Source organism: Rhipicephalus sanguineus, chromosome 11 (assembly GCF_013339695.2).
Source record: "Rhipicephalus sanguineus isolate Rsan-2018 chromosome 11, BIME_Rsan_1.4, whole genome shotgun sequence".
Lineage (NCBI taxonomy): Eukaryota > Metazoa > Arthropoda > Arachnida > Ixodida > Ixodidae > Rhipicephalus > Rhipicephalus sanguineus.
The window spans coordinates 44,734,144-44,760,612 of NC_051186.1; the positions used below are offsets into that span (position 1 = coordinate 44,734,144).

The 26,469-nt window shown below is 47.0% G+C and overlaps 1 protein-coding gene across 1 annotated transcript in view; it reads left to right on the forward strand.

Annotated features, from left to right (window-relative positions):
- Positions 1 to 26,469, forward strand: part of LOC119374994 (rho-related GTP-binding protein RhoU) — a 105,830-nt gene that overhangs the window by 71,974 nt on the left and 7,387 nt on the right. Inside the window, exon 3 of the mRNA XM_049411118.1 lies at positions 24,737 to 24,925. Within this exon, the coding sequence (XP_049267075.1) occupies positions 24,737 to 24,925 (189 nt within the window). The remainder of the gene's footprint in view (positions 1 to 24,736; positions 24,926 to 26,469) is intronic.

Genomic DNA, 26,469 nt, shown 5'->3' on the forward strand with positions numbered 1-26,469 from the left:
GGAGGAAGGTCTTAGTGCCAAGTATTGCATTTGCATATTGGCGAATAATTGCGTTTTCTTGTTGTACTGTGAAACACTGTACTGTCGAACAAAGACGCGGGGCAGTATAGGAAGAGACACAAAACGCCAGACTTCGGTTAAGTCTGGCGTTGTGTCTCTTCCTATATGCCCCCGTTTCTTAGTTCGCCACATACAATGTTTCACGGTATTCACCGGCACCAACTAGGTCAGCTGTCAACGCTTCGCGATTTACTTTGTTGCAGTCGCGTAGTCAGAAATATTTTTCGAAGAGGTGGATGGGGGGAGGAGGGGGGGGGGGGGGAGGGTTCAACTATACTTTATGCATATTCGTGCGTTTGTTTCACATGCAAAATTGAAAAAAAAATCGAACGTGTTTGAAACCCCCCCACTGGCTACGCCCGTGCTTCGTTGATCCGATAATCTGCATATCCGCCGAAGACGCGATGGAAAGCTGGCAAAACGGCCTCGGGCGTGCAGTTCCCCTTCCTGACGCCACATCTGCGGCCTGGATGAAGGACACTGGCGTTCTTTCAAAGAGACACATGTCCACTGTGTCCCTTTGCGTCTCAGTTTCCCACTAGGGCGGCGCCTGTGGTCGCGCCGTGCTTTGTCAAGTGCGAAGCGCACCATTTCCCATATTTCGCCGGTTGTTCACGAAGGCGTGTGTTCACACACCGACGGGTTTGGCCTTACAAAGCACTGCCGAGAATATGGTTGCTGCGCACAGAGTCGCGCTGTGCTTTCGCTGCTTCTGCTGACCGCGACCCGCACGGGGTTTTCTTCGCCGACGACGGCGTGTCGTGTTCCGACAGCCCTCACCCTCTTTCCACTCACCTCCATGTTCCCGGCTGCAGGTGTTTTCTCTTTCGAGCTCGTTCGCCCTACGGCGGCCTGCAGCCTTCGGTAAAGACCAGCGGGAGTTCCTTCGGCTGTCCTTTTGTCTGGAGTGCATTCGCTGCCTGCGGGGTGTTGTATTTACGTTTGCGTTTCGTGGGCGGAGGCCACTTGTGGGTTTCGTGGGCGCTGACGCGCATACAGTGGTTTGTGGAAGCAGTGGAGGCGGCGGTAGGTCCGGAGAACGTCCGTTTGCTGGAGGTCTGAGAAGGTACTGCCGTGCTATGCGAGCTGTCCCGACTAGAGGCCCTTGTTGACAATGTTGATTGTCATGGACGCGTCTCGTCTATTTACTGAGCATATTAACGATTTTTGTGTCGTAATTGTGATGGAAATATGCGTATACAGAGGGTGTTGTGAGAGAGATGTGGCCTTACCTAGATATCAGTAATAATAATAATAACAGTAACATAACAATAACTTCCCAAGTTTACATCCCAGGAACAAGACTAAGTTCAACACTGGCGCGGGGTATGGTGAGAAATAGGTATTCGAATGCGACTACAAAACCATGTAAGCAAAATACCAGCAAAAAAGAAGGAGTGCATTCTGACATATCTAAAAAAAAAGAACCAGAGCAACCATTGGTGAGCAGTCAAGATTAGCGTAATCATAACAAATCGTGTTTATCGTGGTAAATTAGTCACGTGTCCCGTGACGGACCTGTGGGGTGCATTTATGACGTCACACTGCTGAACGCCATCGGGACATGCTAAAGCAATCACTTTGGTAACACATTTACACGCACAGAAAGGCGTACACGCACTACATGCGTCCTGTCAAGGGGGCACGAAAAGAAAACAACGCTAACGGTGATGGCGACGGGAGGCGCACCACTCCAGTAGAATCAGCTTCCGCTGGAAATCGCAATGCGATGTCACTAGAGATGGAGAAACACGGCAAAAAACCGCGTTTTTTGCCACGAGCTACCAAGGGTTTGAGTGGACGCACCATTTGGAGCGTGCGAAAAGTGAATCTACCACGACTGCGCAACACTTTTACCGCTTCGAAACAAGGCAAAAAAAGATCGAAACGGCCTCTTCCCGGAATCTGTGCCTTCAGACCTGCACATCAGTCGCTACGTTTCCGCTTTGTACGGGCAATATGCTTCTTTTGGAGCTAGGAAAAGTAAAATAATAACGACAAAGACGTGAAGGCACTTTCAGGGGCGTCTATGTTCTCTTGCTCTTTCCTTCGCCTCTGTACCCTCCCCCTCTCCTTTCACGAGACACACCTCTATAGGAGGTCTGAGTGTTGCTCCGAAGTCGGTGCCCTGTATTTTGACTATGCGGTAACTTTAGCGAATAGCGGGCAGCTAGACTAGCTCAGCAACAAGCAGGTGCTCGCGAGCTCTGCTGTCGGACTGTGAGATCTTTGGGGGGCAGGGAAGGGGGATAGAAGAGATTGGGGGGGGAGGCTTTTCACAGCCCCCCCCCTCCTCACCCCGTCCTTCTCTTTACGAGATATCCTCTTATAGAAGGCCCGAGTGTTGTTCTGTAGTCGGGGTCTTGTATTTTGACTCTACGGTACCAGCGAAAGAGTGCCGGGCAGCTAGACATAAACAACAAACAATATGAGAGATACTAGCGAGCCCTCCTGTCAGACTTGTAGATCGTTGGGAGGTGGAAGGGGGATAGAAGAGGGTGGCTGTGGAAAGGCGGGGGGGGCACGATCATCGAACGACTCTATCATCCCCCCAGTCGTGGCCCACCTCACACCCCAGTAATCCACGCACCCGGCGTAAGTGTCGACGTCGCTGCCGCCATCTTACATAATGCTAGGGCATCGCTGGCTGCGCGCACGCGTTCGTCGTGATGCACCGTGCGCGCGCTGTTTTCTTCCCATTGCAACTCTTTTTTGCCGCTCTTTTCTTTTGTTGTCTCAAGTGCGCGCGCGCTTGTACGACAGAAGGTTACGGCGCTCGTGGGTGCGTGCGAGTGCCTAAGACGCCGCCGAGACGACGCCGCCATGCGAGCTATCGGTACTACTACGTGGTGCTTTCAACCGCCTTCGCTCTTTAGCCCTTTTGCCCACGCGCACTTTAACGCTTGGCCGCCACGTTAACGTCTTTCATGATTCTTCTTTTCTCTTTCTGCCTTTTATTTCTCGGCACTTCCATCGTACTCTTCTTGCTTCCGTTCTTCCTCACCTCTAGAACCATCTTGACTCCTCTTCGATTCCTCCTTCCATCTTTCTTTGTCTAGTTCGTTCTTTCTGATTTCCTCACGTTCCATCTTTCGTATCTACCAGTCCTTCTTTGTTTTACTTTTAATGTATCTTTCTTTCTTACTGGAAAGGTTGACGTCTGGGGGCTTCCTCATTCTTTATTCTTAATTTCTTCCATATGTTCTGTGTCTCCTCCTTCTTCGTCATTTGGTTGTTGTACGACTCCGTGCTTTGCCTCCGTTCTTCCTCTCGCGAGCTGGCGTGGCACCTTTCGTTCTTCATCCCTCTCTCATTCGCTAGTTTCGTTCCCTTTATCTATCTATCTATCTATCTATATATCTATCTATCTATCTATCTATCTATCTATCTATCTATCTATCTATCTATCTATAATCTATCTATCTATCTATCTGCGTATGTATGTATGTATGTATGTATGTATGTATGTATTCATCTGTCTGTCTGTCTATTATTATCAGTCTGTCAGTATCTATATATTCGTCTATCCGTCTGTGTCTCAGCACCTTAGTCATTCTTACCACGCTCTGGCGACCATTGAAGTAGTTGGTATGTATGCAGAGGGGCCCAGGTAGGTTATGGAATCTGGATACATTCCTTTCCTTCTTTCATCTCTCTCTCTCTCTATCCGCTTCACAACCATGCCTGCCATACAGCGGCGCCGACCAACCGCAGGGGTATAGCTGTACGGAGAGAGGAGGTTTGTGAGAGAGGTAGATGATGATGGGGGTCTTATGTAACGCATAGCGATGGCGCCCTCAATTTTGCTCTTTTTTACACATACCCACCCTACCCTCTCCCCTGAAGACGAGACGACGCGTTGGCGCGCGGCGTCCCTCTTTGTTCTCGATTATCCGGCTTGAGGTCGGTCGGTATAACGCAGGCGCTGCAGGTGTGTGCACGAGCGCATGCGTGAGCGGTGTTGCGCCTTGATCTTTATTGGGTGTTTGCGTGTGTCTGTTTTCTTTCTTAACGCATTGTTCGGAGAGTGTATACGACAGGCAGGAACGAAGCGCGGTCTTCCCTTCGTCTTCCGCGGATATTATATATGCTATACACCAGTTCCACCTCCTCTTCTATCCTTCTTCTTACTCCTCGTTCGTTTCCTTCTCTCTCATTCATCTACTTCTGTATTGGTATTATTTCTTATTTCGTCTCGTCTGCTTCTACCTTTTTCTGTGGTCTTCCTGCTGTTCCTTCTGCTTTACCTTTGGTGAAACTGTGTCTTCTGCTATCTGATACTTCTGCTTCTGTCCTCTTTTGGCGCTGCTTCTTCTTCTCTGTCTTTGCTGCTTCCTCCCTTCGTCTGCTTCGCCTTCTCCGATCACGGGCTCTCTGCCAACGACCGAGATCCGTGTACAATTTTCTTTTTCGTTCATTAGCTTTTTTCCTTTTCCGTCTTTCTCTCCTGTTCCATATATATCCAAAACTATACGGGACGCTGACCATGGCGATGATGCTCAGTTAAAATCCCGAAACCAAACCAAGGGCTGGCGACGGGCCTCTTTGTTCAGATGAGTAAAGGGTTGTTTGCGGTGCCTCGTACCGCTGTCATCACGTTTTGCATAAGCACATATCGTGTTACAACGGCGACATAGAGCTATGGAAGCTCGCGGTCAAATTAAGCCAGTTGTTAGCAGGACCTCCGAGATCGGGCTCAACTATGCCATTCCTTATTTGGGTATCTCGGAGGCCACGGTTTTAGCGAAAAGCCGTTGCCTAAACGTAGCGCCGTGTCGTCTCATCTTGGGCGTTCCTCTCCAAGCATGCACGCGCAGAATGCCTGGGCTCTCAAGACTGCAACGCTGGACTCTGTACACAGCCTACTTCAGACAACGCCGCGTTCCAAGCCGCCGCCTCTCATGTTTCGCTTTTTATTTTTTCTTAGCCCTCAAAGCACGCGATGAAGAAGAGCGCCCGCCATGACCTTCGCCTCTTTATTCTTTTCAAGGGCGACCGCGATTCGCCTCGCACGTCTATCAGCCTCTTCTTCATCTTCTGTTAGTCTTCTCTTTTCCTTCGTCGTCTGCTCTCTGTTATGCACTTCTGTTCATCTTGTTTCGTCGTCTGCTATCTATAATAGTGCGTGCTCTGTTCCGTCTTTCCGTTCTACTTTACTTTGTCGTATACTGTATGTGTTGTGTTACGTCTTCTGTTCTTGTGCTCGTCTGCTTGTGTTTCGGCGTCGTCTGCTATTCTTTCTTCCGTGCTGATCTATAAGAGCTGCCCCTTACGATGTATCAAGAGGCGAGCGAGGGCATCGCTCCTTACGCCGGAGTTGCGTGGCATGTCTGAAGATTTTCTTTCTTTCTTTCTTTCTTTCTTTCTTTCTTTCTTTCTTTCTTTCTTTCTTTCTTTCTTTCTTTCTTTCTTTCTTTCTTTCTTTCTTTCTTTATTATTTATTTATTATTTCTTTCTTTCTTTCTTTCTTTCTTTCTTTCTTTCTTTCTTTCTTTCTTTCTTTCTTTCTTTTTCTTTCTTCACTGCAGTATGCGAGGGGCGCCGCTGCTGCCTTTATTGTGCCGCACGTGCCAAAACGTAGCAACCTTACTATTTGTGTATACGTTATCCGTGAGGATGGGGCACCGTTCGCGATTGTGGCGTGCACACATCACGCTGTGTGGCCCCCTGAGTGCTTTCGAACGCATGCACACACATCGAGTTGTGAAGGACCCTACATACCCGGGTCGTGCGCATGCGCGTTTATTTAATTTCAAAAACTTGACCGCGGAGAATAACCACAAAAAAAGAAACAAAAGAAAGGAGCTCGTACTGTCACGGCACCACCGTCGACAACCTTGGGAAGGGCCCGAGTAGGTCCCAAGACTTCAATTTTCTTTATATAAGCGTTATCAATAAGTGTTATCGTTCTTACTCAAGTTCTGGTTTGAGAGTATAAATTTTATCGGTACGTTTACCCGCTGTGTATTAGCGAGACATATTTCACTCAAATGCTTGCGTTTCAAAGGTCGGGGGTTGTTTTATAGAAAAGAAAAAAGTAAATGTATCGCTTGCCTCGAACACAGAAAAAAGAGAAATCATTTATTCAAAGCACGCTTCCTTGCAAACTAGCTGAACTGGGTAGCAGCGCGGAGGACAGCCGGGACAGTTTCTTGTTACGCAGTGTCTTCTATTATGCACCTATACAGCCCAAGTTAACTCCTTATTGCAGTTCATTCCTTACAAACTCCGGAAGTTCAGGAATGGCGCATGCGCGCAGTGCCGCACACATTGCTGACTCGTGGGAGATTTATCCTCTTTACGCCGATTTTTCGCCGGACCAAAGCGACGCGACATCGATTCACAAATCCTCGCTGCCTTTCAACCCTTTACCCCTTCTCCAGGCATCTTCTTTTCTTGCTCTAAAACACCCAGCTCGTCCATTTCTCGTAGCCGTCACACAGTCATCGTCGCTTAGATACGCTTCTTTTCTTGTGTTCAGAGAGCTCCTAGTGTGCCGTCAGGCGACTTCTACGCGACGTCTCGTACAAGCCATCTACACGACGTCTAGTATAAGCGATCGCCTTAGCCGTCCCGATCCGGCGAGGCATGTTCTTTGGCGGCGGCCGGCGGTGTGCCCTTTGAAAAGCGAAACTCTCCGGGACACTCCGACAGTTTGTCGAAGGAAAGATGCAAGTTTGGTTTTGGGTGTTTCTTTTTGCGTCTTTTTTTTTTTTACTTAGTGCTTGAGGTATACGTTCAGGCAGCGTTCTTTTCGTTTTATCACAACAGGCACGCTTTCTTCCTCATTTGCATATTATGAAACGTGTAGTATGACTGCTGTCAACCCCCCGCGTGTATACGTATACGTTCCCACTTTCGCTTCTTCTCGACCAAGACCTGTTTCTTGAACATTTCTTTTTCACTGTTTCGTTTTCACTTCACGTATATGCTTATGAATTCTCTCATGTCGTACAGGTAGACGCACATGCATATACGCAGGACTTTCGTCGGCCAATCAATTTGCTCTTGCTCTTTCTCATTTGCATATTGCATATACGCCATATGACCGCTACGCTGCGTACACTTTCTCCGAAATAACAGGAATTACTGTGGCATATACCGTCGCTGCAAGCTTCCCGATCATAGCAGCTTCTTATTTTGACGTGAAAACTTTCTCCGCACCTTATTAGCTGCCCGCTATCATAAGTATGGCTTGCGAGTCGTGCTTATGCGTCATGCGGCGGGCTATACACAGGGTGATACATATGAGCCAACGCTGACTGAGTGCCAGCTATAGTATAGCCAATAAACTAGGCGAAATAAATCTACTTTAGTGGCTCTATCCAGCACTTTTATCCGGCTATCCTGGCTATATCCGGCAATATAATTTCATTTATTTAGGTGCTTATTTCGAATGGTCAAAATAAATCCGCAGCCGCAACCACTGCTAGTATATAGACACACCGGTATAGCCTTTGGTAGATGGAGCCCTGTGATTTGCATTCAAAGGTCGCCGGGATCGAATCCCGGCTACGGCGCCGCATTTTCGATGCAGGCGCGAACGCTAGAGGCCCGTGTACTTAGTTTAGGTGCGCGTTAAAAATACCTAGGTGGTCAAAATTTCCGGGAGTTCTCCATTACGGCGGTGCCCAACAATTATTAATTTATGTAAATTACATTACTTATGTCGGTCGAGTAATTTCTTTTAAACTATATCGTTAGACGCCATACACAATGCAGCCGCGTCAGCTCTCGCGCATGTTTTATCTAGGGGGGGGGGGGGGGGGCTGGCCATATCCGTCATTCATTATAGAGCACATCTGTATGTTCCAATATGTGGACGCGACTGTAAGCTGCAGTGGTCACAAGATGATGATGATAGTGTGTGGCTTAACGACAAAGCCTTACACGCGCGCCCAACTTAATCAGCGAGAGCTGCCCGGTACAATATACCATCACGTCGTTTCGACGTCGTCACCGAGGCGTGTCTAAAAAGGACTCCCTCTTTACGCTTCGCGAAACACCCTCTTTATCAAGGTGTTAAAAGAGGATGCGGACTGCAGCACGTAGATTGACAGGCCTGCAGGGAGGAGGTGGAAATGCCGGCATACGTGCTCAGCCAGTGTCAGACGCTAATCCACACTCGCTGAACGAGGGAGCATTAATCCCACTGATTACCTAGCTCGTGTAGAGAGCTCTTTCTTCCATCCACATATATAGTAGTGTCCGTCTATCTGACACGGGGTATTTACTATTCTGGGCAGCAGGAAACAGCGATTATATACGTACGAAAGGGGATTTGCGTGCCCCGCTGCTAATCCTGCATCTTTATCACCATGCTCTCGTGCTATATATTAAAGTGAAAATGCCTCTGCCCACTACCGGTTGTTGTAGCAAACACTGCGGTGTGCGCGAAACCGCCATTTAGAACTGCTTTGGTGTGTGTGTGTGTGTGTGTGTGTGTGTGTGTGTGTGTGTGTGTGTGTGTGTGTGTGTGTGTGTGTGTGTGTGTGTGTGTGTGTGTGTGGGTGTGTGTGTGGTGTGCGTGCGTGCGTGCGTGCGTGCGTGGCCGCGCGCGCGTATGTGGTGATATGTTTCTGACGAGCAGCTCTGCTTCGCAAAAAAAGAAAATAAAGGAGTTTTAAAATGTTTCCACCCCCACTACGTATATGCACCTGTCTGTCGCGGGGCCCACAATATTCGCGCTTTTGTGAGCAACGCACATGCGTCAGCCGCGCGTTCACGCGCCATCCCGTATTTTTATTATTAATATATACATATATTTTTTCATAAAGCTTCGTGGGTCACGTTCGCCGGCTCCGCTGCCGCCTACCTTTCTGAACTTTGCATAAATACGACGAAGCGTCATTTGAATTTCCCACGAAGGAAGCGCAGTTCGGCCATAAAACAAGAATACTGCAGCTTGTCTTACTACTTTCGTTGTTTTTATTCCATATATCTTCTTCTTGCTCTTCGTTTCATCTCTTGTTCCCATGCGCAAGTGTGACGTGCAACTGCAATACTGTCTCGCTAAATTCGTGCAGCGCAGTGACGGCTACGGCTCGCGTCAGCTGGTCAGGAGAGATACGTGGTGACGCTGCACCGTATAGTGACGTTACACCAGAATCAGAGGACGCGTGTCGACTGCTCTTACACGAACTGCAGACGACGCTGTCATATGAGCATACTTATGATATGCTCATTAGCGACCGTACCGTCTGTTCTCACGAGCAGTGCGCAGACGATTCTGCGTCTGCGCACAATATGTATACGCACGCGTCGTCTGCTCCTAGGAATAGACGACGCTACACGTCATCCGTTCATGCCGTCATTCTCGACCGTACCATCTGTTCTCGTAAGCAGTATGGCATCTGTGCGTATGTGTAATACAGTATACTCATTTGCGATCTTATATGTCGTGTTTTCGCGAGAAGTGTGCATATACGCTTCTAAATCTACGTTTCGCAATCGTGTCGTCTGCTCTCACGAACTACAAACAAGACGATCCTTATATTTGGGCCCAGTGTGGTTAAGTTTCAGGTGACACCTGTGGCCGCATATATGTCGTGTCGCTGGTGTTGTCGACTTGTACCTCATAAACAGGTGTGCTACTGCAAACGCACGTAAAAAGTGGGTGCGACTGAAAACGAACCAACGCTGGAAACCGAGCTTACTTACGGCCGCCTCTCTCAAAAACTTAGTATATGTTGCTTCCAGAACGCTGCACTTTTTCAAAGATCCAAAATGACCGCGTTTTCTTCATTCAGGTTCCCGCATCTTACAGGTCTAACGAAATATGCTTCTTGCAGAATGTAATATAGGGGGCGTTTCGAGAAATACCCGCATTTTAAATCGGCTTTCCGCTTCCACCTTTTCTGTTACGCTTCGTCGTGAGTCAGCGCATATGTATATCAGGCGCCTGCGCCTTCTGTTTGCCGCATATGTCATCTCTCTATTCATTTCATTTCTGTCTTTCGTTCCAGTATCCGCTTTTTTTGTGTGTGTATCTCGTTCATTCCTTCAGTCATATTGCACGCCTCCGTCACCAGGGGGAGCTCTTCGGCAGCTTCGTGCTCCGCTACGCCCCTAATATCTCCGAATAAGAATAAGCTCTCGTCCCCAAGGTACGCCCTAGCTTTTTAAGTTACGACCAGTTGTCAAAAGTCGGCGTCCGCCCGCGCATTGCGCCCCCTATGCCACGCTCCCACGCAACCACCGCGTGCGTCTTTGCAAAACTCGTCACGCGTGTAATACTTGGTGGCTCGTGGGGGCGGGTGCCTTTAAAATTCACGCTTCAGCGTGATCGGTTCGGGTGTGTACAGTATAGGAAGTAAAATGCAAAACACACAAACGCACACACGCACAACCACAGCTTTTCATTACATTTCTCACTCACACACGCAGCCACGCGTGGTTTGGTTCTTTGAACGCACGCGCCACTGGCTTCGGGAAGGAGTCTTAATACGTCGAGATTATGAGCCGTGTAGCAACACATTAGCGGTGTAATGCTCCGTGCTTCGCAATATACGCCGAGAAAAACATTACCACGGCTTTATTACATACGTGCTCCGCGTGATAGAGATAGTGCTTCAGCACTGTCTTCATATCAGCGCGGGTTCGTCAACCCGTAGCCCGGATGTATCCGCACAGTGAGGCGCTTGTTTTATTTTACGCATGACCCGGAATTGGCAGCGTTTTATTTGTTTTATTGTTGTCGGGATGGTAGCGCCGATTTGTCTTCTAAATGACTTCGGAGGTATACATAACACGGGCAACAAGCACAAAACTGTTGTGGACAGTGTGTGTGTTTGTGTGTATATGTGTTTTGTGTGTATATGTGTTTGTGTGCATATGTGCGTGCGTGCGTGTGTGTGTGTGTGTGGTGTGTGTGTGTGTGTGTGTGTGTGTGTGTGTGGTGTGTGTGTGTGTGCGCGCGCCTACTCCAAGTCTAATTCATGTCTAGCCCAAGAACCTACTCTTAGAACAAAGCTGGTATGTAGATCGGCTGTAGCATCCTGTGACCGGAGAACCATAGCTACAGACTCGGGTTTAGTCGGCACAAACGCATACTCGCTTACAGTGCTACAGAAACGAAATACTAAGAAAGGAATACAAAACACGACATATTCAGGGGACAGGGGCGTAGCCAGAAATTCTTTTCGGGGGGGGGGGGGTTCAACCATACATTATGTATGTTCGTGCGTGCGTTTGTATGTGTGCGTGTATATATGCGCAAGCAAAATTGAAAAATTTCGGGGGGGGGCTTGAACCCCCCCCAACCCCCCCCCCCCCCTGGCTACGCCCCTGTCAGGGGAAGATGGGGGATCGAAGTGATCAGGTCATGCAGAGTAATAGACTGGTAACCAAGAGAAGGCAAGCGCTCAAGGCGGAGGCAGAGTCGGGTGTGCATATATGAAATTAAGAAGTTTGCGGCCGCAGCAAGCACAGGGCCAGAATAATTGGAGAGGCAATTGTCATGCAGTGGGCGTAGTGAGACTGATGATGACGCAGTGATCAGAAAAGACGCAAGACAATAAGCGTCTTGCTGCAAACGCGGGTCTGACTGAAATTAAAGAGCGATATTCTGAGGCCAGACGCCAAACTTCTTCAATCAAGAAGCACCGCAAACACGTACAAGCGCAATCCGATTCCGAAATATGTCAGTCTACCGTTTCGAATCGCATTTCACCCTCGTCTGTGTCGTCGATGCCCCTTCCCGAGGACGTAGCCCCTCGGCAACCGCGTTGCTAGACGGCACAGGTGTGCGTGTACCGGTCGTCACTTGATCTAAGTTGCGCGTACCTTGCCCGGCGGTTCGAACGCGTGATTGTTCGTGTTGCAAGGGTACGAAGAAACGGAACAACAAGCAAAAACGAACGAGAGATGGCACCGGCGAGCACTGTCGACGCGTGTTGTAATGGCGACGGCCTTTGCGTCTGTCTCCCGGGGAGCTCCAGCAGCCATGAATAGAATAATAAAAATTGTTGGGGTTTAACGTTCCAAAACAACGATATGTTCATGAGCGACGTGGTAGTGGAGGGCTCCGAAAATTTCCACCTACCCGGGGTTCTTTAACAACGTGCACCTAAATCTAAGTGCTCGGGCCTCAAGCATTTTCGCATCCATCCAAAATGCGGTCGCCGCGGCCGGGATTCGATCCCGCGACCTTCGGGTCAGCAGTCGAGCACCGTAACCGCTGGACCACCGTGGCGGGGTGCAGCCATGAACTAAGATGTATACTATGTAACACATGGAATGTTACGTCACGGGGAAAGCCTTGGCAAACGAAACTCCTCGTGAAGCCATTCCTGCAGCTTTTTATAAAGCGGAGCTGTAAGAGGAACACTTGCTAGATTTGTGGCGTCCGTCCGAGAGCAAAAAAGAAAAAAAAAACCACGTGACCTCCTTCGAGGAAGCTATTACGTCACCCGTGTTGCATCGCGGTGGTGGGGGACGGGGGTGGGGGGTGTCAGCTGCCCCTCTTGCACCCCCCTGCCGACGTCCATGGCTCCGATGACGTCAGGGAGAAGTGGACATGGCCCCTTTGATAAACGGTTGCAGAATAGCTCCCCAGAAATAAGCGTCATTTTCCTTGCCTCATTCACTGCTACTGTACTCCCGTAGCTATAGCTTTGTCTGCACTGCACAAACCTCAGACGTGGCGATCACGTGACGTGTCGACACATTTTTTTTTTTTTTCTTCAGTCGTGTTGCGCTATGATCACTCCCGGCTCCATGTGTACAGCAGTATATCCGTCCTCCCATTTCAGGTGCATGGAGGCAGTAGACAGGCGTTGCTATTCCTGGATCTAAAACACACAGCGACAGACGATTCGGTGCCGAGCAGGCTGTGCCAACGAACACTTGTCGTCTGCTTATTTTTTCTTTGATCGTCTGTTCTTGATACTAGGGCAAAGCATCGCCTGGTTCTCGCCGTCCGTCGTCTGGCACTCGCAGGGTCTTGCCCAGATGTGTGAAGCAAGACCCTGCGCAAGCTTCTGGAGCGTTGCCTAGCTACCGTCGATGCTCCTAGGTGTCAGCACTGGTGATGGCGAAATTAGTACGTCCGATAATAATCTCGGTGGTGAAAGCATTTTGAAATTCCGTGTTCAAGATCTCACGAAGTCTACGTTTGTGTAGACAACCTCTGACATTTTGGGGGTGTAGGTAGAATTTCACCCAGTGAGTTACGCCGCTCAAAACTTATCGATAGCAGTTACTAGGTGCCGTCTTTGTTCGCCATGTTTTGTACATATCTATATGAAGGGGGGTGACAAGTCTGTCTCATGCCTTCACTTAGTCGGACCTGTTCTTTCATGCTTAATGTACAGAGCTATGGCGACACACGTTTTTTACTGTAATGCTCGAGGACAGCTTTTCGCGAGATCGTAGTCCTTGAACATGTACCGTGCCAGTCTGGAAAGCCGTTAAAAACTTTAATTTCAAAAACGTACGTCATCCCCACATATCCGTCCATCTGTCTTTCATCTCCTCCGGAGTTTTCTTCGAGACGGAGAAGACGGATTCCATTGTGGCTCCTGTACGCTGCGTCGACGCTTCCGTCAGCACCGACGGAAGAAAGCAAAGCAACGCAGCAAGCACTGCCCGCCGCCACACACGATGGGTTTTTGTGTGTATGTACGAAACATCTGTTGCCCTGCATGTTGCCTGGCCTGTGGAAGAGGGGAATCCCCCGCCGTGCTGCCGAAACAAACCGGGTCGTTGGCTCGCACACTCTCACCAGTCTCCTTTCATCCTTCTCTCTTCGTTTCTTTTTTCGTTGTATTTTCTGTTTTGTTTCCCAGATTCTCTCTTTTGTTACTTGCTCCATCATTTTCCACCCTGCTTCCACCCTTTCTTCCCGCGTATACCCTCGTGCAGATCTTTCTAGACCTACCGTAGATGTATCGCAGACGTTTTGATACGAGGTCTGGAAACCGTCCGTAGACAACTCGTACACACGTGACCTCATAGACGAATGATATCGAAATGCTGTCATCTATCCACTTGAAGCACGAACCTACGAAACTTATCAATCAATCGCTATGCTGGTAGACGTTTAGAGGTACTCAATTGCCTTGTGTAGAGCTTGTCTAGAGACAGCTTTGGGTTTGTGGACCTGCATTCGCTTTGTAGACCACTATTAGAAGGTTCGATGATGCTTGTTTTGTTTGTTTGTTTGTTTGTTTGTTTGTTTGTTTGTTTGTTTGTTTGTTTGTTTGTTTGTTTGTTTGTTTTTGCGGGAGGGGGGAAACTAAGGATAACATATATTACCAGTGTCTCAGTCTAATTTCTCTCGATATCTCAGTGATGCAGACAGACAGACAGACAGACAGACAGACAGACAGACAGACAGACAAGACAGACAGACAGACAGATAGACAGATAGACAGATAGACAGGCAGATAGACAGATAGATAGATAGATAGATAGATAGATAGATAGATAGATAGATAGATAGATAGATAGATAGATAGATAGATAGATAGATAGATAGATAGATAGATAGATAGATAGATAGATAGATAGATAGATAGATAGATAGATTTTATCGACAATAGAGAGGTCGTCTATCCCTCTTGTATTATCAGCAAGAACCAGCCGCGCCAGTAATCATCTGTATCCTGGGCCACCCACATTGCGCGTTAACAAATAATACCGCAATCATTACTACTGTGATTACCTCTTCCATGCATTCATTATAATACGCCCAAGTCCACTTATGCCTTGTAACTTGGAACTCTATACGATGTTATCGATACCTTCGTTTGATCCGCAATCAATGCGTGCTATCGCGTTTCTATCTCTCCACGTTACGTCGAGCCGCTATTAATTTTTCTTCGCATGGTTCGCTACTTACAGCTGTCCTGCTCGGCTTCCGGTGGAAACCATCTCGGTTTAGCCTCCAACTTTAGGACCCCTCCACCCCATTTCTTCGTTGTTGCTACAACAATCCTGCTTGTAATTACGGGCAACAACCCCGCTTACGCTAAGACCGAGAAACACGGGGATATATATCATTTGCTTGCGAGGGAGGAGAGTCCCTCGGAGCCATTAGTGGTCGTTAAAACAAGATATTTCCCGTCGCATTACAAGACATTCGCGAAGGGGCGAGGGTACCTCATTCACCACTATCAAAACGTTCTCCGCTAATCTTAGCAGTTATTCCTCTTTCTTTCTTTCTTTCTTTCTTTCTTTCTTTCTTTCTTTCTTTCTTTCTTTCTTTCTTTCTTTCTTTCTTTCTTTCTTGCTTGCTTGCTTGCTTGCTTGCTTGCTTGCTTGCTTCCGTATCCCGTGTCGTTAAAGGCCTGTTCGGATGACAGTTTACCGGACGGCTTTCAATTCTGATCTTACCTTCCCTTCGTATTCCACAGGGGCGGGAAAAACGCGTTATTCTCGAGGCATGAAATTATAGCCTGACCAAGTATATTTTATCCACTAAACTCGAAAAAAAAAACCAAATAAATAAATAAAGAACAAAAAAAGGTGAGGGGGAAGGGGAAAGGTGATGTAGAAGTCGTTAAGTTCTCGTTTACGCGAGCCTCTCACGCGGCAATGTGAACACGTCATTTTCTCCTGATTCAACAGTTTCCTTTTTTAAACCGTATATACTCTCTTACTTCTTTTCTTGATTGCTTTACGCGACGGACTGCATTCCTAGTAAGTAAAGCCTTTAATGTACACCGCCATGAGGATAACGATTGAAGCAGCTGGTGCTCTCGCAAGCGAGCTTGGGACGACGAGAAATGATGTCTTAATCGGGCCATTAGAGGGGTACGTAGCCGAGCCTAGCCGCAGTCGAGGCCTTTCCTATGATACATCCATCGTGTGTGTACATTTCTGCCCTCCACAACCCTACAGGCATAAGCTTTCTCTCTCATTCAAGCCTCGAGCAAGCGAAGTAGCTGTTAGCCATGTTATGTCGCTAGAGTCTCCGTTTCCCACACGTACAACTCTTGATGGGGTCGCTGTTGTTGTCGGACGTCCGCAGACGAACATGATGATGATGATGATGATGATGATGATGATGATGATGGCAAACTTATCAGGGGACCCTTGCAGACGAACATATCTTCACGTATACGTACATACGTACACCCGGCAGCAAAAGATTACGGGACGTGGGCTCCATACATACATACATACATACATACATACATACATACATACATACATACATACATACATACATACATACATACATACATACATACATACATACATACATACATACATACATGCATACATACATACATACATACATACATACATACATACATACATACATACATACATACATACATACATATTTGTAAGAGTGTACGACCGTACAGCCGGGACCAACGAAACGCGAACAAAAAGTTACACAGCATAAGATAGCCTTCACGAGAGACTGCTCGATATCCCAGGCGGCCAGTTGTGTGGTTGCCGAAGGTGGTTTAGGCCCAGGGTTGCCACTGACTTTCGAGCAAATGTCGCCAAACAACGAGCAGAAAGTCGCCAAAAGTCGCAATTTTTTTAGAAATTTCGCCAAAAAAGTCGCCATTCTAGATGTGTGCGGCATATCCTAGTAATAGGAATTTTCACTGATGTATAGCCCCGTAGAATACAGTGCCATTCAAAGCCCTTAAAGTATCTTGACATTTCTCAATACCAGGCGCATCGCCCCTTCACCATGGGAGTGCTTGGTGCACCTGGTTCTCCGACTAGCCGCAAGATGTGCGCGGAGGCGCAAGTATGAAAGGATAAAACGCTCATGATATCCTTCCATCCCTGTCCGCTCGTTTCAAAGGTAAAAGTGTGGTAAACCTTGGGCGAAAGCCGCGAAGGCGTTGTTTGCAGACAGCTTTACATCCCCTCATATGAAAAAAAGGATTAACAGGTTTATTGAAAGTAGTAAGACAGAATTCTTACAGGTATCGTTCATTAGTGAGTCTTATACCTTTCAGTGTGAACTAATATGATACCGGACGCCACTGTCCCTTTCATATATAATCACTTATATCTACCCGCGTCAATCCACTGCGTTATAATTGAACAGGTAGACATTGTAAAATGTTATATAGCAATTGTTTTCATTGCGCACGCTCACCGAGAACAGTAGAAAATGCCTGAATAAATAATTTTTTATTGCACGAACACCTGCGTATCCGCCCATCTTCGCTATACGAGCTCGATTAGGGGATACTGCAGTGGTGAATAGGTCGCCAAGCTATTCAGAATAGTTGGAGCTTTGGCGGAACAAATGGCCGGAACACACGACCAACCCGTCATCTAGCCCCTTCAGAAGCGAAACTTTAGCGAAGCTCTGAAGCATCTAGATGAATCTAGATGAATTGAGTTAGAAGCATCTAGATGAATTGAGGAGATACACACGAGTTACAGGACGGACATACAGAACGGCGCGTAATGTGCACCTCAAAACCCAGAAAAAAAAGTACAGAGAATAGTGCCGCTCATTCGTTGGGAAGGCACTGAGCTTAGGATGCATAACTCAGTGGAGGCCTAAGCTGAAAATCGCCAAAAATTCGCCATGTCGCCATTCATAATTTTAGGTCGCCACGGGCCTCTCAAATTCGCCAATTTGGCGAAAAGTAGCCACCATTGGCTACCCTGTTTAGGCCTCACAACATGCATAGCCGTACGAGGCGCAATCGTGTTGACATTACGCGTACTGGCAGTAACCAAAAACGAAAGGACGTGTTTTAGTGAACCATAACTCGTTCGTACTTCAGTTGTCCTCGACTGTACGTACGTACATACGTATACATACATACATGCATGCAACCGTTCATGTGTCGTGTCGTGCGCTATTCGTTCCTTTGTTCCCGAGGTGACGTCACTGCTGTCAACACCACATGTCGAGGCGAGTCTGGACGTGCCGTGGCTGTTGTCGGGCTCTGTTTCTGCGGACGCGCCGCGTTCAGCTGCGTTTCTGCGAAGCCGCCTCTGAGGGAGTCAAAAAATAAATAAATAATAAACTGTTCTGTTCACAGGCGCGGCAGACCCTACGGCTATATTTAGCGTGGCGCCTCTGTGGAGTCTGCGTTTCCATTATTACGCTTCTTTCTCGCACTCTTTTGTTGTTTTTGTTGTTATTTTTGCTGGGACAATGGTTAAAAAGGGGTTTTAAAGCTGAAAACGACAGAAGGTTGAGATGGTTAACTAGGGATTCGTCACAGAAAGAAGTGTTCATCATCAATTCAGTCAAAGAAAAACCGTTAATCTGTCGTTAAAGTATTCAATAGAAAATAAAATGCTGTTGTTGTTGTCAAAGAGCTCATACCTTCTACTTGCTTTATTTCGTCATTTTTAACTGAAATCTGGTTGGGCTCGCAGTCAAATGTCGTGCTTCTCTTCAAACTTTATCTCATCCATTATTTTGCTGCTCGTTTTGTTTTATTTATATATAAACAATTTAGTGCAGCTTGCACTAAATCGCGCAAGGCTAGGTCATGTGCAGAGCTGGTGGGCACGTTTCAGGTTCTCCTATTAACCATCTGTACAGAATGCTTAGGTGGTGATTGAGCGCGTGCCGGTTCATGATGATGATAATTTTCTATCTACGACACACGGTAAACATCGACCATGACAGCTGTGCTGTAAAAACACGGGAAGGTAGGCTTCCGTTAGAGCCGGCTATACTATCAACATGATAGCAGTATTGAAGAAACACGCCAGAGCAAGGAAAACTAGAACGAATAAAAGAGTAAGAAAACAGAAAAATAATCAGAAGCACTACGTGGATATACAATAGGCGGCATGATAAAGAATGCGCAGAGTCTAAGGGCAGTGTTCAATGCATAGAGGGTGGTCACATGGATTACTGCGGATAGAGTCAGCACAGATAGTTTTCTATGTACTTACAGTTACATATAACATAATTATGAGATATGTTCGTTAATTACACAATACTATCAATGTTTGTTTGTTCGTTTGCTTGCTTGCTTGCTTGGCACTCCGAACTTCTCGAAGTGACAATGTCTTCTCTCTTTCGCCGCCGTTATTTATTTTTCTTAGTTTTTTACAATTTTCGCGTCTTGATAGTCGTCGCTTACGTCACGATAAAGTAATTAGCAAAGAGGTGCGCAAGTCGCTACAGACACGCGATTTCTCGGAATACGTAGTTAAAGTCGAGAGAGACGACGCGCAACAGCTTTCTCAATAAGTTTCGCGTCTTTAATTTGCCTTAAGACCCTTCGACTTATACCTTATATCCTTTCTCTTCGACTAAACTTTCGGCTCCTTCAAAATTCTGATCCGCTGGCTTCATTCTGTTGCAGACTCTATAGCGCAAGTGTACTTCTCAAGCTGCACGCCTTAAGGTACAAAATCGATCGCGTGTTGCTATTAATAAGCGAGCGATTCGCGGGGAACTATGGGAGAAAAGTTCGACGACGCGGCGGGAAGCACGGGCAAATAAAGCTGCCGCCGGCGAAAAAGTTCCAATCATTTTCGCTCGCTATGCATTTATAATAAAAGCCCGAAGCGCGATATTGACTGTTCCTAAATTGAGGGTGTGTACTCGGACAAACAGACCTGCCAGAACTGCAGAAAGAAAATTTTAAATGAAGAAAAAAGGCGAGAACAGGAGCGCGCAACAAAATATAATACGTAACTGCGAAACATTGACTCGGAACGAACTTCATTTGCCCCGCGGAACTCGCGTTCACGTTCTGTCGTTTCACTTCTCTTGTTCATTTTTTTTTTCTTCAAGACAATGCATCCTTCTGCCCTTTCCGCCCACTGCCTGTAACAGGGCGCGACAAATATTTCTGAGTGAATTCAAGCGCCGATACCCTATACCGTATGTTCTGTACTGTGCTTATAGTGTTTGTTTTTCTCCCTTCCATTGTACAATTTTCTTTGTTTTCTTCTTCGATATAATTTCTTTTTATGCTTTATGTATTGTGATTTTTCCGTAAACCCCCCTACTCAATGCTCCTCTGGGGCCTGTAGGGTAACATGAATAAATAAAAAAAAAAATAAATACTAATGCGCTAACACTCGCGCCCTGAGTAGTCCTAACTAGCACCTGTTAGCGCTAGGCAACGTGTGGCTAGTGTTGGCTCGATGTTGGCGGTATCGTTGGGTAATATCGGATACCGAGCGTTAAAGTTAAATTACTGTTAATGTTGGCTATGCGATGCTATGTCATCAATGCTGTCTCGATCCAATCTCAGTTCAATTATTAGTTTACCTTCTTTTTTCTTGTCTTTTCTTTCTGTCTGATTTCCAGTTTTTCTTTTCTCGTCTTAGATGTGTCTCCGATTTCGTCGCATGATTTGTGCCTTTTAGTCGTACAGGCTTGTTATACTTGATGGATAACTTTTCTTCTTTTTTTTTTAAATCCTAGGCGCCTTTCCGTCATTGCTGCTATTTGAGCAGCGTTCACGATGAAATTCAGTGCCCCGAAGCTAATTTCCATTTTAAAGTGTCAACGCTAATAATAATAATATCTGGGGTTTTACGTCCCAAAACCACGATATGATTATGAGAGACGCCGTAGTGGAGGGCTCCGGAAATTTCGACCATCTGGTGTTCTTTAACGTGCACCTAAATCTAAGCACACGGGCCTCTACCATTTCGCCTCCATCGAAATGTGACCGCCGCGGCCGGGATCGAACCCGCGACCTTCGGGTCAGCAGCCGAGCACCGGAACCGCTATACCACCGCGGCGGACAAAGTGTCAACGCTACCGTCGACTTTCCCAAGTCAGCAGGTACTTGAGTGAAGCGACTGAAGGCTTTATATCGCATTGACCACAATACCAACACACGTGGTACTTGCCAGATAAGCTAGGCGCATCGAGATAACGTCTTCATCATCATCAACCCGACTACGCCCACCGCAGGGCAAATGCCTGTTCCATGTTACTGCAATTAATAATAATAATAATTGTTAAGGTTTAAGTTCCAAAACCACGACATGATTGTGAGGGACGTCTATAGTGGAGGGCTCGGGAAATTTCGACCACCTGGGGTTCTTTAACGGGCACCTAAATCTAAGCACATGGACCCCAAGCATTTTTCGCCTCCATCGAAAATGCGGCCGCCGCGGCCGGGATTCGATCGCGCAACCTTCGGGTACAGTCGAGCACCTTGGCAGTCGAGCACCTTGACAGCAGTCGAGCACCTTGACCACTAGACCACCGTGGCGGGTTAAATAGTATTTCATCCATTTCGCTTTGGTGTCCCTCTAACAAGGCGTCGCAGTGGTAGCCAAATGGCAAACAGCGTGAGGCCATGGTTTATAGAGCTTGTGGAATTCTTGACGGCGCCATATACTGTTCTCCGATGCGAATATTAAGAGCTCTCGGCATTCTCGTTCGGAGAACAAAGGGAGTGACGTGTGTCTGTAATAAAAGATGGAAGACCGAACATAACAAAACAAAAATAAAACTGAAATGCGCGTGCCAGACGTATCGGGGACGAAACAGTACACGTCGCTCTCGACCCTCCTGGATCCGCTTGCGGCTTTGGATTTGTCTTCTGTTTCAAAGCGCAGGGGCGTAGCCAAGGGGGGTTGGGGGGTTCAAACCCCCCCCCCCCGAAATTTTTCAATTTTGCTTGCGTATATATACACGCACACATACAAACGCACGCACGAACATACATAAAGCATGGTTGAACCCCCCCCCCCCCCGAAAAAAATTTCTGGCTACGCCCCTGTCAAAGCGCATGCGGCGGCTCTTTTGTTCAGTGCCGCGCGTTGCCTCTTCCATTGTTTCGCTAGAGGACTTTCTGAACTCGAGATTTCCTTCTACTTCTATTATTACCATTCTTTGTGAGCGAAGTGACAGAATGACGTGTACAACGGACCTACAGACTGCAGTGCTGGTTAGCTTCCCTGGCATTTACCCTGTATTCTCTACATATCTCTCTGCAACAGTTGGCCGGTGCCACAATGGGAATTTAGCGCACGTGCGTTGTCATGTTTTATTGTTGAAGACGATGTCTTCTGGGGCCGCTCGTACTAACATTTTGTTATGACGTAGGCATATCTGATTTCTGACCGAATTCGTCTACCGAATCTGCTTGCGTACTAGAAACACTGACCAACGTTGGCCATGGCAGGCACTGGCGTTTATCTAGCTGTCAGTGCTAGCATTTCCTTTTCTATCTATCTATCTATCTATCTATCTATCTATCTATCTATCTATCTATCTATCTATCTATCTATCTATCTATCTATCTATCTATCTATCTATCTATCTATCTGTCTGTCTGTCTGTCTGTCTGTCTGTCTGTCTGTCTATCTATCTATCTATCTATCTGTCTATCTATCTATCTATCTATCTATCTATCTATCTATCTATCTATCTATCTATCTATCTATCTATCTATCTATCTATCTATCTATCTATCTATCTATCTATCTATCTATCTATCTATCTATCTGTCTGTCTGTCTGTCTGTCTGTCTGTCTGTCTGTCTGTCTGTCTGTCTATCTATCTATCTATCTATCTATCTATCTGTCTGTCTGTCTGTCTGTCTGTCTGTCTGTCTGTCTGTCTGTCTGTCTGTCTGTCTGTCTCCAAAGACCACTGACAGATGACGTCGTCATGTTATACAGAATAAAAGCTATGCAAAGCCGTCGGTTTGTTTTTTTCCTTACGACGATTTCAATCGTACATACGGCACAATCAAAGCACGAGAGCTAAGGAAAACAAGAAACGCCTTCGTTTATTCTCTATTCCAGGACACCGAAACGCAAGGGTTCTGTACATCGTCGTAAAACGTAAAAGTCTTCCCGTCGCGTGGGCGCGTAATTACTTTCTTCCTCGACGTATGTTTCGAAACGCGTGTGTATGTAGTACTACGTACAAATCGCGCATGCGTCCTTGACGTACGCGCACCCTACACAAACACACACAAGACTCACAAGTCGATCGTCTGCTCATCTCGCACACATTATCGTCGTGTGTAGCGATATCAGGAACAGGGTGCTTCGCACACGTACACTCGAGTGTAATCATGTCTCTTCCTCCTTTTTTATTCCTTTTTGTTTATCTTTTCGCGTACCGCTAGCTGCGCATCCATGCGAGCGTTGTTGTATAGACGAACGGCAAGCGAAAGAAAGGGCGTGGCTGCGTGAGCCTCGTTTGTACAAGGACTGACGACGTCTTTCCAAAGCAAACGAAGGCCAAGGTCTCGCACCGCGTTTCGTCGTGAGCGCCGTTGAAGCAAGGGGAGCGCGATAATAATAATAATATCTGGGGTTTAACGTCCCAAAACCACGATATGATTATGAGAGACGCCGTAGTGGAGGGCTCCGGAAATTTCGACCACCTGGGGTTCTTTAACGTGCACCTAAATCTAAGTACACGGGCCTCAAACATTTTCGCCTCCATCGAAAATGCAGCCGCCGCGGCCGGGATTCGATCCCGCGACCTTCGGGTCAGCAGTCGAGCGCCATAACCACTAGACCACCGTGGCGGGAAGGGGAGCGCGATCTAACATATGGTCCTTGTAACGACGTTAGAAGACTTACTTGAGCAGTTGGATAAAGTGGAGGAGGAGTTTCTGATTTGTTTTGAGTGGTTGCAAGGAACGCATGCATATGCCCTGGGCAGGCCTGCGCACGACACTGTGAAACATGGCGCCGTCTGTTGACTTTCGTACATGGCAGACTACGCACGTCGTGAAGACTACTTGCCCTGCTCGCGCACTCGTTTCTATATAACGACTTTGAAGGACTTGAATGTGTTGGACAGGGGTGGAGGATCAAAAGACGAGTCATCTGGGAGTGGAGAGGGTGTAAGTTGTGAACGTATGTGGTGTCGTCTGCATCTGCACATATTTACATGAGTAGCAGACGACTCCTCTATCCTCCCGCGTTCGCGACCAAGAATTGGTGACTCATGTGACAGACAGGCATAACGTATGCGTCACGAAAATTTATGTAACACCAAAGAGCGCTTAAGCTTGTCAGTAACTTCTTATATACGGTTTGTCGGGTAACTGGGTTGCTTTGTCAAATTCCGTCACATTAGATAGTTTCAGAATAGCGTACGCAAGGTTAGCGTTCGTTGGGTACGCTAAGCATTTTCGTAACCTAAGCCGGTGGCCAAGTGGTCTTAAGTTCCCGCCAACCAGGAGCTGACCGTAGGCCAATCAGAGCGATAACATGGCAGAATTTTGGCGTAAACGTGAGTTAACGGGTAGGTGGCGCCATCTGGTGTTGCGGAGCTCCTGCCAGACAAACATGAAATTCTTCTTACTGAAGTAGTCAAGCGCATTCTTTTTCGCTGCTGGTGTAAATTTTCGGCAGCGGCGTAGTCGTGAACCTGTTGCCGTTTTTTTTTTTTTTTTTAACGCGCAATTCTGTTGAGTCTTTTTCTGTACCGCCCATGCAACGTATATATAGTTGTCAACATGCGCCAAATAGCCCAAAGGATTGCTTTACTGAACTTCCAATCAAACATTGACATTCTAAAAAGACAGGGCGTGCGAACACGGACACAGGGATTCATAGGTTCGCCTATTGCATGGGCATGCGCAGATAAGTTTTCGTCCCTTCTTTCTTTTCTCTTCAGTTGCTTAGTCGGCGTTTGTGGTGTCCTGACTTCTTTCTTGTGTCCGTGTTTGCACACCCTGCCTTTTTAGAATGAATATTTACGAACTAGCTCAGTTGTCTGTTATTCCAAACACTGACAGCCCCGTGTCCTATTTCTCTCTCTGCCCCGGTGCAGGACGACTTCGACTCCCTGCGGCCCCTGTGCTACCCGAACGCGGCGGTGCTGCTACTCTGCTTCTCGGTGGTGTGCCCCACGTCATTTCAGAACGCTTCTCAAAAGTGGCTGCCTGAGTTGCGGCGCCACTGTCCCGACGCCCCCATCGTGTTAGTCGGCACGCAGTGCGACCTGCGCACGGACGTCAAGGTGAGCGCGCCTATGGCGGTCAAAACTCCGTTACAGCAAACCCCGGATATTACGAATTACGATCTATAGCGAACGTGCAACATACAATCTTACTTGGACACCTTTGCAGCGGGGCTATTGAGTTTTCCGTTATGCCGTGCAGAGCCGGCGGAAAACTATCATCATCATCATGAACCGGCACGCGCTATCGTCTTCCTCTTCTTCATCTAATGCTTCGCTTACAGAACACGTGCGCCGATTTGTCCGGCGTAGGATGCAATAACTCTGATGGGCGAGAGAGCGAGTAGAGAGAGAGAGAGAGAAAGAAAGAGATAGAAAGAAAAGAGAGAAACTAAGAGAAAGAAAGGGAAGAAAGACAGATACAGAAGTAGGCAGAGAGAGAAATATATAGAAAATGACACAACAAGGAACCAGTAAAACCTGCCATAATGAACTTGCGCATCTTCTTGCGCACTGCAAGGTCTGCAGATATCATAAGGTCAGGATTCTGGGTAAGAGCGGGCATCAGACAGCACGTGGGTTATTAGAAGCCTTTTACATTAATAAGTTAGGTGGTGAATCTATCGGTGACACGTCGATACAGCTGCGGTCTTCAGAGATTAGATTGCTTGGGAGCCGGCTATGTTAGGCAGTGCTGTTGGCTATTCTGCGCCTGTGTGTGTGTCGCATGTACATGTACGCCTTATTTCATGCTTGAAATAAATCAGTTGGAACTTGGAAGTACCGCCGATTGTCGTCGTGTTCGTGTCTTCCTTGTGTGTGTTGTTTTTACTAGCGCGGCAAAATGTCATGAAGTGAGTAATCTGATAGTCCATAAAACGCGTCTGCTTTCAAACGCTCCCGATTGAACCTTCCAGCGTTATCGCTGGTGCTCGTGTTGGACACAGAATAAACTCGGCTACTCGCGACGGTGCTTAATTATAACAGGACAGTCTGAAACAATCGCGAAGTTTCCCAAACATTGCGGCGCAGCTTGCGCGAAGCGGTGGTTACACGTGTAACAGGCCGGTCACATAAAGACACAAGTAAATCACGCGTGGTAATATTATCGTCATGTGCCGGACGTATAGACGTCGTTTACGACAGCCAAATTAGCACAATTCACGATTTAAAATTTGTTTCCACTTTAAGGCCATATTTATTTTAAAATCAGAATAGACTCCCCGACAGTATATTTCGGGGCTGCTTCACTAATTTGATATATATAAAGCAGCATTAGCTAATTGACATAATGGAAACCAAATTTCGTTCTTTACTTGAATGCATCTCGAATGAAAATATCGGGAACACTTTCATTCATTCATGCTCCTTGCTGAACAAGCACACTGCAAAAGAACAAATGCCTTGTTCACAAACTCTGTACCAAGAACAATTAAGAAAATTTCATAAACAGTCGAAATCGTGAGAATTACCCTTCCTTTGAAAATTTTCACCGAATTTGTTTTCTATTGCTCCCACCGCGGACTTCTTTAACTGCTATAATTCGCAGTTCTGGTAAATACAGCAGTTTCAAACGTTAGAGATTTCAGCTGTGGGGTTTCGAA